The sequence below is a fragment of the Triticum aestivum genome, chromosome 6A (genome assembly GCF_018294505.1).
Source record: "Triticum aestivum cultivar Chinese Spring chromosome 6A, IWGSC CS RefSeq v2.1, whole genome shotgun sequence".
Taxonomy (NCBI): Eukaryota; Viridiplantae; Streptophyta; class Magnoliopsida; order Poales; family Poaceae; genus Triticum; species Triticum aestivum.
The window spans coordinates 570829888-570841012 of record NC_057809.1 but is presented as its reverse complement, the minus strand read 5'-3'; the positions used below and the strand labels follow the sequence as shown (position 1 = coordinate 570841012).

Here is an 11125-nt window from a genome sequence, read left to right as displayed (position 1 = left end):
ACGGATCACCTTCTCCCATCTGGACTGACCACAAAAGTTGCATCAGGAAACTCACAAAAACAAGGATGATTACAACGAGATGGACGAGAATGTATGAACCATACCATTTTTAGCTCAATAAATACTATACACGGAACAAGCAGAACTTATTAAACAAGATGGTTTTGAAGTTTCTCACATTAGCACTTTTTATAATACAAAACCGAAGGGCTCACTTTTACCTCCTCTCTTTAAAGTATTACAAACTGACGAACTAAAATAAAATGGTGAGCATGGTGCATTTTTGTACACAATTGGTAATAGGGGCACAATCCATGTGAATTGAATAAAAGGTAAGTACCGGTAAAAATGGATTGCTGGTGTTTTTATAGAGTTTGTAGTACCATCACAATCAAAGTTCTTACTGACACAAGTTCAGGTCATGCTCCGGCCAGAAAAAGATACATAAGTACACTGCGGCCAAAGTATTACAAACTGACAACCATAATCAGCCACCTCGCCAGAAAAGAGCATCTCAGACGCCTCTACTCCTGTTGCTTTTCCTTGTGCAGGAGGTTGTTGACTGATCACGCAGTGATGCAGGTGGCCATGGTAGCGACACGAGCAGTGACGCAGGTCTCTGAACTGATGGTCGCGACGAACTCGGCCACCCTGAAGCCACGTGGTTGGACTGAGCATGGCGCTGAAGTTGAGTAGAACATTTAGGAATTATGAGAAATAGGAAACAACAAACTGGTGAAGTAATCGTGAAGTGAAATGAGTTATAGAAGACAGTATGCATTTTTCTCACTAAAACAAACTTCGGTTTGTGTGCAACTTCTGTACTTGCATACATTTGGAGGGAGAAACACAGAAAATACAACCACATGGATCAACACATTTGGAGGGAGAAACTATAGACGTACATCCTGGGGTAGCAAATAATATGAACTCCAGGCACAACATATTTTAAACTTTTTTCTGTATCTCGCAAACTGAAAATAAGAAGAAAGCAAATTAGAACACAAAGTAAGAAGAAAGTAGAGCACCAGTGCTTGTGCGGCATGGATCCGTCAACCCTTTTGCATCCTAGTTCCAGCCAGCATGAGCTAGCACCTCCTGGATCGAGCTGTAGTAGTGCAACACAACGCATTAGAGAGATAAAAAGGTGAGTAGCAGCATGTACAGGAAGGGGAGAAAGCAACAATAGCACACGAGCATCCACAGGCAGACAGAGATGCAGCAACTTCTCTCCACTTGAGACTAAACTTATATAATTTTTATTGTTGAACTTTCAGATATCTTTACAAGAATTGCATGGTTTTAGTGTTTTGCTTTTACCTCGTTGCTTCTCTGAACTTACAAAATAAACTTTGTTACATGCGATCATTAACATAACCACACACACCTGTTGTGCTATAGAAATAGCATGGAAACACAAAGGAAACTGGACTTACGATTGGTAAGTAGATGTACTGAAAAGAATTCAAAAGATGAACTAAAAACAATTAAAGCTCTTCAAAAGCATCCAGGAGAGATAACAAAAAACTAAAACGAGCGGGCGACACAGTTACTAGAACCGGGCCATAAGGACTAGAACCAAAACTATCAATATAAGCTGATGTTTTTTTGTAGGTTTTTGGGAATGAGAATACTGTTTTTTTTTGCAATTATATAAAAGTTTTAAAATGCGTACTACTCCATAACAAATGTTTATACTGCACATGTCCGTAAATATTAGCTTTTTATTTGGCAACAAAGAAACATCAAAAAGGATATTTCATTTCTTGTAAGCATATCAACAAACAGCTTGATAGTAGCAGGAATAGAACTAGTTCTTAGTTCTTACCATTTGTACTGAAGCTTGATAGCAACAGGAATTGAACTGAACGACCCATTTTTCTTGTACTGAAGCTTGTTTTTAGAATTCGTATGAGTGGGTTATTAAACACATGCATCAATATTGAGGAACACTAGAAAAAAGGACACCGCTATACAGGAACTACAGTGGACAGATCCAGAGGAGAAATCCTCAAGCAAAAATCAAGAGAGGTCGCAATCTCCATAGAAGATGCCAACGAATTTGCCATGGAAGGGCCTCCCACTCCCCTGCTCTATCTCCTCCCGCTCCCTGCACACATAAATGCAGACTGGAGAGAGAGGATGAGAGGGAGATGACTGAGACGGATCGAGGGCAGACACGGGGTGGCCTGCACGCAGCTCTTCTCGCGACCGATAGCAGAGTGTGATGTTGTGCTGTCGAGGCAAAGTTCCTCGACCCAGCGGCTCCACCCGCAGCCGTTGAGCGCAGGCCATGGCGCGGCAGCCGACGGTGGCGCACGGGAGTGAAGCTGCAGCCGTGGCGCGAGTGAGGGGTGCCGAGGATGGTGTGGGGGGAGTACAAGAACTGAATATAGTGCAAATGTTGAACTTGCAGGTTCCATACACAAGCTAGCCATGAACGGGGCGGTGCGTGACCAGAGGCGGTAGTGGAGACACAGCGCAGCGCGCAAAGGCAGACGCGGCATAGGAAGGCGGCCGGTGGTGGCTCGCCGGAGGAAGGCGGCCGACGGTTGCTCGCCGGAGGAAGGCAGACGACGAAGGCTCGCGCGAGGAAGGCGGCCGGCGGTTGCTCACCGGAGGAAGGTGGCCGGCGGTGGCTCGCGCGAGGACTGCATCTTCACCACCCTTTGGACTGATAATGTAGCAACACAGGAAACAATTCTATAGGTGTCATCACTATCATCCTTGCTGCCGCACAGGTAAACGCCATCTCCCAACGCATTGTTGTTGTTGTTAGGCTTGGGCATCGTCGCCGTTACCCAGGAGATGGAGCACGGAGCCTGCATGGTCATTCACAGCCACCCGGCCATTACGCAGGTCCTGAACGCCCTCTGCTCTAGTCCGGGGCCGTTCACAGCCACCACGCCCAGTTCGTTCAGGCTGCCAACCGAGGCAGTTTAACGAAATGACTGACCAATACTATACAGAGCCATCTTTAAAATCGGTACAAACTACACTGCTGCAAATCGGTATCGACTAGTACTTTGTAAGTTGTACTGATCATTACTGCTACTTTGTTGTACCGATGAGCACTAGTACTGATATAGCTAAAACAGAGAAATTTTCATCTAGTGGACTTTTAACATTATATTAGAAAAAGTGAGCTACAGAATAAACAACTATATTATAATAGAAGCATTGGCTTATATTAGAAACGATGAGCTATGAACTAAACAACCAGATGTGAATTTGTTTCAAGCCAGGTTTGCTATTTTCTGAATTTGATGCATGTTGCACTTATAGAACTGCTACTGGTTTGCATGTTGGACTTAGTACTTTTAAATTGTTTGCATAGTTTACTCCCGAAATCTCCACCACAAAAGAACACATCTGCATTACCAATCGCATATAGCCAAACTGAACTTCCTACATCTATTGTTGTTTTTATAGAGTGGGCTTATGTTTTCTTATGTACTTGAATTGAAGATAACTGATGTTGTTTTGCAAGGTGGACTTTGACACTTTCAATTTTTGCATAGTTTATTTCAAACAACCTCAAACAGCACATCTTCATTATAAAATTGGTTAACCAATTGACAGTACGGTACTCAAGCATAACCACAAGCAATTGTTTGTGCTACATGACGATGGAAACACAAAGGAAATCGGACTCACCATTGGGAAGTAGATGTACTGAAAAGCATACAAAAGATGAACTTGTGCATCTTGTTTTTGCGGCAACCTACAAAAATGGTGGGGAGACGCCGCCTCACACCCCGCGCGCCACCATTTCTCAATGTGCGATGTAGGGTTACGCCTGCAGCGGCACGCTGTGGGGAAGCAGGGCGGCGCGCTGGATGGAGGCGGTGCTGTGGGGAGGTGGCCACGACACGCTGGAAGGACAATCTTCTGACCTTTTCCCATAGTAAATTGCAGACAACTACAACTATGAATTTTGCCTCGGTACCTACAATTTACAACAGATATATCAGAGAAAGGACTTAAACAAAATTGAAATAATTACAAAGTAATTATACAAAGAGAAACCAAGATAGATATAGGATAGAAGATAGAACACCATCTACATGCCTTTTCCCTTCAGCTCTGGCCGAACGTGTCTTCTGAATCTCAACTTTTTATGTCTTAGTTATGAAGTAGAACGACATTGCAAATTATGTACTACTAGTGGCACTGGCAAATGCAAACGATGACTCACCAGTAACATGGAAAGAAAGGAGCCATGAGTTAAGGGGATCATACCACTGTACGACTAAGAAATTGAAGAACTACAGAACTTAGAACTATGAATGCAAGTCAGAACTCAGAGCTATCCACTCAAATAAAGTGGTTGCCCATCATGAAAGTAGATGGGATGACTTCTTTTCACGACATAATTTCAGCATGAACCAGAACATGCATGAATTCCAAACAGCAACTACACATCACGTGACTGAACAAGTCTGCATTTTTCTTACTATGGAGACTACACATACATTTATATTCATATATAGAAATCTAAAGCATCGACATGTATGGGAGCAGAAGGCAGCTGCTCCATGCGGCACTTCTGCCTGATGCGGAGCTGAAGCAGGGTGCCGTACTCGAAGTTTCTACACCCATGCTCGCTGCAATTTTTGTAGTTGATGTAGTTACAGTAGTCGCTTACAACTCAAGGCTAGCGTCGGCAAGCACCTAAAATGTGATTTTTTTTGGGGATTGATCAGGGCCGGCCCTGGGGCATGGGCAGAGGGGCGACGGCCCAGGGCCCAGGCCGAAGGGGGGCCCATGATGTAGTACACATATAGTATAGCCCAGAAAAAATAGACAAGGAAAAAATTATGAGAGGAAGAAAACAAGATGGGCTCGGCCCATCGGATCGCCTGGTAATGCATAGCAAGGCGTCGCACATGCAAGTCACAGCCGCTCGATGCACGCGTACGTGTGAAACAAATCAATCGGAATGTCTGGCTTTCCCTTTCTTCTCAAAAATAAAAAAAATCTGACTTTTTCCATTCGTCGCTCGTCGGTTCTTCTTCGTCGTCTCATCTACCCGTCGCTCTGTCGTTCCTCGCTCGGTGCCTCAGCCGCTCGTTGTCTCCACGGCACGCAGCAATCCGAGAACTCGGCCTTCCAGCAATACGGTAATAAATATGTATGCGAACGCAGGTCCGTACCCAATATCCATGTTCGGATGTTCCTGATCCATTCGTCCATCCCTAATTTCAGTAGTTTCTTTAGTATGTATATTAAACTATTCATCCCATGAAGTATCTATTTTTTGATGTATAATTTTCTAATTCAATCTTTCATAGTATGTATTCAACCATCCTAATTTTTTGTCATTCTGTGTACATGTCTAGGGTTCTGATCATCCGATCTATAAATTTTTAATTTGTTGTCTACTCTTTGCTTCGTAATATTAGGACATTAGCATGCCATGTTGCCTAAGAAGCATTTTTCGGGTGCTGAAAAAAAAAAGAAATACATCTGAAAATTCAACCACTGAAGGGTTCTTTGACAAAGTATTTTACATCTTCAAGTATTGTTGATGTCAGTGAAGAACATAGGCAAGGAACTAATCCCGAGCATGAAAATTCAGATGTTAAGGTCAATGAAGATTGTGAAAGTATACAGAGAAGCAAATAAATTTGTTTCCTATTTGAGGCAATCATGTCATGTTTGTTTTATTTTGCATTGTCCAACAACTATTGTAGTCAAATTTCAAACTAAAGATGTGTGGTCGAAAGTTTACTTTTAGTATTATGCAAATGAAGTTATATATATGTATCACACAAACACATACGTATAAATATGGTCTTAGGACTTAAAGGGCCCATGTCGTCGAGTTCGCCTAGGGCCTCCCGAAACACAGGGCCGGCCCTGGGATTGATGAGCTTTTGCTGGCCTTCATAAAACTGGGATAGAAGAAATGCTATCTTACCGAGTGTTGTGCGCAGGTCCTGCAATTGTTGTCTACTTGTAGATGGATCAGCATGCAGGCACTGCGTAATAAGAATTTGAACAGAAGCTGTAACAAGGATTTGGACCGATCTAAATTTGTCAATTGAACTGAACTAAAAAATGAATTTAGTGGGCAACCTGGTGCATGTAGCTCCCGCTTGCGCAGGGTCCAGGGAAGGGTCCGACCACTTTGGGTCTATAGTACGCAGCTTTTCCCTACATTTCTGTAAGAGGCTGTTTCCAGGACTTGAACCCATGACCTCATGGTCACAAGGCAGCAACTTTACCACTGCGCCAAGGCTCCCCTTCCTGAAAAATGAATTTAGTATTTTTAGTAATTGAACTGCTGGTCTTCTTTTATGCGCACTGAAGAACTGCTGCAGGGCAGAAAGAAAATATACCAGACAAGCTTTAAAAACCTCCACCCCGCTTCTGTCACCAACGGCCAGCAGGGCCACCACAGCGAGGAGGGCGGCCCAGATCCCTAGCTTGTGGACCGAGCGGTTGGGCGGCGGCGACGCAGCCGTGGGGCCTCGGGGAAAGGGGGAGGCGGCCGAACCTCGAGGAGAAAGGCGGATGGAGCGCGGTGACGAAGGCGACCGGACCACAGTAGCAAGGCGAATAGACCGAGGAGTGCGAGGAGGCCGGAGCGCGGGGAGGGAGGACGCTGGAGCGCGGGGAGGGAGGAGGCCGGAGCTCGGGAGAGGGAGGAGGCCGAAGCTCGGGAAGGGAGAGGGCCGGAGCGCTAGGAGAGAGAGGGCCGAAGCGCGGGAGAGAGAAGGCCGGAGCGCTGGGAGAGAGAAGGCCGGAGCGCTAGGAGAGAGAGAAGGCCGTTGTTGCAGGCCGGAGCGCGGGGAGAAGGCGGCGGCCGGAGCGGAGGGAGAGGGCGTCGGTGTGCGATTGAGGGATGTGGTGGGGTTCGCGACGGAGGCGCGTGGGTAGGATGGGGCGGTCGGACGGCAGCAGCAGCGCGTGGGTAGGGTGGGGCGGGCGGACGGCCGGCGGTAGCGTGTGGGTAGGAGACGGGTTAGGTTGGGGGCGGGCTAGGGAGTTTGTGGTCTGCGTGTCACGACCTTATAGGGACCGATGGTAATAGAATATTATTCTGTTGGTAACAGAATAACCCTGTCCCTGTCATATATATATATATATATATATATATATATATATATATATATATATATATATATATATATATATATATATATATATATATATATATATATATACGGCTGCGCTATTGTAAGCGTGCGCGTATTCTTTCTTACCCTGCGCTCCGGCCGCTTTTAATTAGGCGCGCGGGTCATGTGGAGAAGGCCACTCTCCACCGCAAAAATATTTGAGGGTAATGTCATGTACAAAAGAAAGTAACACATTTAATTCTATTACCATGTGGTTGTCCGTTACGTCCTAATTCTGGGGTCACTATTCATTGCCAGTAATATATGTAGTATAGATGGTAATGGGCTTTGGTTTTTTACCAGTCAGTGAGACATCGATGGTTTCATCTCTAAACATAGTAGTAAAACATTGCCGAGACATGTAGTAACATATTACTAAATGCTCTGTAGATAGGTTGTACTTTCGTTACTAGCAACCATCTGTGGACAGTCAATGCAAGTAATGTTGTTACTATTCCGTGCAGACTCAGTACAAGTTGGTTGGGCTACCATGAGGTAGGTAGTAATGACATTACTACATATTTTTACCTTTGTTACTATCGATTTAAGGAGGTATGCAGTAATGGCGTTACTAGATTTTTTTCTCTGTTACCAACGATTTTTTTCTCTGTTACCAACGATTTACTGTTAGATTAGATAGTAATGACATTACTATATTTTCGCCCTTCGTTACTATCGATCTACCACATGGATGTAGTAATGGAATTACCATGTTACGATCAGTTTACCGCATCGACCAGGATGGTTGGCTTAGACTAGTTAGAGGAAGGGTCGGTTAGTGGTGCGCTTCACAGTGGTCGGAGCGTACGTTTACTTACAATGCGCTCAGGCTTAGTTTAGCGTGTCTATATATATATATATATATATATATATATATATATATATATATATATATAGGGTCGCGCTATTCGTCACTCTGGGTGAGGAATAGTTATTCTTCACCCCCCCTCTATTTTACCATCAATACACCGTAATTTTACGTTCCGTAAGTTTTATCTTATTTCCGACGCAAAAATAGACCGTAAGAAAATATATAATCGCCGTAAAAAATATTTTATGTTATGTAAAATTACAAATATAAAAACATAGCCTAAAATACACATAAACTGCAAATTTTTTTGTCTTATGACCTATATTTTTATTTTTCTTATGTCAAACTTTACATAGTGAATCATTAGAAATGTAACTATTTGAATTCTAAACGTAATTTAATTATGAAATGATCGTAAGATTACCTCGGGTGGAGAATAACTTATTCTACACCCTGTGTGATGAATAGTAACATTATATAGTTTGTCAGCATGGGTGAGAATTACTAGTTTGTAGGTGTAGCCTTATTGCTTCTATTCTGCGCGCGGGTGTCGGCACTGGCCAACACTATCATGAACCGCGGTTACAAAAGCGCGATCTTTGGGTATCTTACAAGGAAAGAAAGCGGCGGTCCATTGCACCCGTGGAACAAAAAGCTACGCCGGCGCCTTTCTCCGGCCCGGGGCACACCTTTAGCGCCGCCTGATGGTACCCTTGATGAAAAACAAATCCACCACTAATTCCGTGCACGGAGCGACAGCGATCGCTGTCACACAATTCCACGGCCGTACGTCGGCTCGTCACGCTCCTTTGCTCACCGGCCCACCATCGCATCCTGCCACGCTAGTCAACCGCGCCCGCTGGCCTCTGCTTTGTGTTGTGCACTTGTGCTGTGTGCGGCGCCATGTTTTTCTTTTCAAATCAAGCCACCGGACACCTCCGCACGAATGCACCACGTACTAGTATCTTGCAGCCATCATTCCCTCCCCGCGATCGAGCCCTCCACTCCGCTCGCACTGATTGCCATTTGCCTCCCGCCAGTCCACCGCGCGCGCGCCCGCCGGCCGGGCACGATGTCTCCGCGACGCTGCGCCGGCCGCGTCCCGCCGCCGAGCAGGGAGCGGGAGCACCACCCGTCCTTCTCCGCGGCGCTGCTCGACGCCATCTACCACTCGCTCGACGCCGACGCCTGCGCGCCCGCCGGGGAGCTCCGCCGGGCCAACGTGTCCCCGTTCGAGATGCCGTCGCCGCCTCCTAGCCGCCACCGCCGTCCTTCCACCGCCTCGTCGACGTCCGTGTCCTCTGCACGGTCACCTCGGCCTCCAAAGCCGCCGCGGCCATGCCGCGTCCTGCCCCACCCGCAAGCCCCGTCGCTTCTCTTGCCGCCGCCGCCGCCGACATCGATGCCAGCGCCGCCAGCCGTGGAAAGCAAGGAGAATAGGAAGATCAGGAGGAAGAAGAGAAGCAAGTCGGCGACGTTCGCGTGCCTTCTGAACGCTCTGCTTTGCAACAGGAAGCCGCCGGCCAGGTCGTCGTCTGTTGACGCGACGGCGATGACGGCTCTGCCGCCGACAGTTGCGGCAGAGCCGGCGTCAGCGAGGTCGATTCTGTCTTCTCGCGCTTCCCGGCGAGACTCGGCGGCCGCCGCTGGCGGGTTTCTGACTCCGGGGAGGCGGGCCGTGAGGTTCTCTCCGGCGGTGGAGGTCGTGGTGGACGAGGAGGAGCACGGACATGGAGCCAGGACGACGGGGAGGCTCGGCGACGCTAGCGGGGGCGGGACGGAGTCGTCGGCGGCTGCTGATGCTGAGCGGAGGGTGGAGGAACTGCTGCGCGCGCTGAGCGTGGCGGAGGAGAGGGAGCGGGCAAAGGAGAGTAGCGAGTCCAGCTCCGACCTGTTCGAGCTCGAGAGCTTGCAGCCGGCGCTCGCCGACACCGAGTTGGCCCGGACGACAGTCGCCGCCGCGGCCGGACTGGCACCGCCGAGGCGTCGCGTTCTCCTAGACGAGATGGTTGTACAGTCGTCGATCGACGATCCTGCCTTGGTAGTTCGATCGATTGATGGATCTCTCCATGGAGCATTTGTACTAGAAGCATACGCGCGGTTTGCTGCGCCATCTACTTTTCCGTCGTTTATTTGTTTGCTTGTTAATTCACATATAGATTCTTTGTTGCTCTATTTATCGGACGGGCGTTGTTGTTCATTTTATGGGCATGTTGTGTTCTTTTTAAACCTTGCATGGTGAGATAAAATTCTGAAAGAATCCGCTGCTTTTTCGGCCTCAAGCCAGAATGAATTTGAATCAGGTTGATAAAGAAATGATGAAAGAGGGAGATGGAGGAGAGGCCAGGAGTTGTGACACATATCTTGTGGACCATGGCGTGTTGAAGAAGGCGAGCAAGTCCTGAATACAGGGTCGTCCCTGTTGAGCGCCGCTGCTAGCCATGCCGGCCTACCTCACCGCTTGCTCTTCCATGCCCCGCGCATCACCATTGCTTGACGTTAATTGCCGCCACGAGAGAAGGGGAGAACGATGGTGAGATGGGCGGGGCATGCGGCGCGATGCTGGACTGGCAATGCCGAGGAGGCGGTGATGGGTCAGGCTGACGGCGCCCGGGCGGTGTTCTATCACTTTGACATGCATGGATAGTCAGCCACATCACTAATTTCCCTTATACAAAATGTACATGAGCAACAGGTAGGAATGAGGATGTCCTGGACTCATGGGCATATGAACCCGCTTTATAAATATGCATTTTAAACGTGTTTTACAATGTTAAAAATTCTGAAACAAAATTTCATGCATACATCTTCGCAACATGTGTGCGCAGCACAAAATTTTGTAAAAAGTTTTTTTGTTTGCCTCTGCGAGAAGACAAATTTCAGTGCTTCTAAATATCGTTTCACCGCACTATTTTGTCTTTTTGTACAGGTCAAAGAAAGAGTTGTTTTTTCATGAAACTTTTTGCGCGCCCGTAGAATGTGAATACGTATGCGTGATTTTTCTTTCAGATTTTTTGGCATTTACAAATGAGTTTTTTTATAGTGGGTTCATATATCCATGGGTTCAACCATATACTTTCCCGAGAGGTATCCTATTCTTTCCCTATCAAATGTACATTATCTACACGTAACTTTTTTTCTCACAAAAAATAAGTGATGCATAACCCACGAAGTATCGGACACATGTAAT

General features: G+C 46.8%; 1 protein-coding gene across 4 annotated transcripts; it reads right to left on the bottom strand.

Moving 5' to 3' along the window:
- Window positions 1–321: 321 nt before the first annotated feature.
- On the bottom strand, window positions 322–6980 carry LOC123128601 (uncharacterized). Of its 4 annotated transcripts, none has more exons than XM_044548641.1 (5): window positions 6082–6214; window positions 5924–5984; window positions 3658–3949; window positions 1029–1108; window positions 322–682 (listed from the first exon to the last, which is right to left on the bottom strand). In XM_044548641.1, exons 1-4 carry the CDS (start codon window positions 6088–6090, stop codon window positions 1069–1071), a joined length of 402 nt encoding a protein of 133 aa, XP_044404576.1. In that variant the 5' UTR covers window positions 6091–6214; the 3' UTR covers window positions 322–682; window positions 1029–1068. The 4 variants fall into 4 exon arrangements, with proteins under 4 accessions (XP_044404576.1, XP_044404575.1, XP_044404574.1 ...); XM_044548642.1 differs by lacking the exon at window positions 322–682 and adding an exon at window positions 6345–6980 and having other exon boundaries at window positions 689–1108; window positions 6082–6252; XM_044548640.1 differs by lacking the exons at window positions 5924–5984; window positions 6082–6214 and adding an exon at window positions 6345–6980.
- Between the last annotated feature and the right edge of the window lie 4145 nt (window positions 6981–11125).

What these genes read in the sequence shown, in the direction of transcription:
- LOC123128601 (XM_044548640.1), bottom strand. Translation starts at nt 3,906, where the DNA reads ATGGGAAAAGGTCAGAAGATTGTCCTTCCAGCGTGTCGTGGCCACCTC. An exon ending in AGTACATCTACTTCCCAATG is followed by an intron (nt 1,109 to 3,657) that starts GTGAGTCCGATT and finishes GCACTACTACAG; the next exon opens with CTCGATCCAGGAGGTGCTAG. An exon ending in TCCATGCCGCACAAGCACTG is followed by an intron (nt 683 to 1,028) that starts GTGCTCTACTTT and finishes ACTCAACTTCAG; the next exon opens with CGCCATGCTCAGTCCAACCA.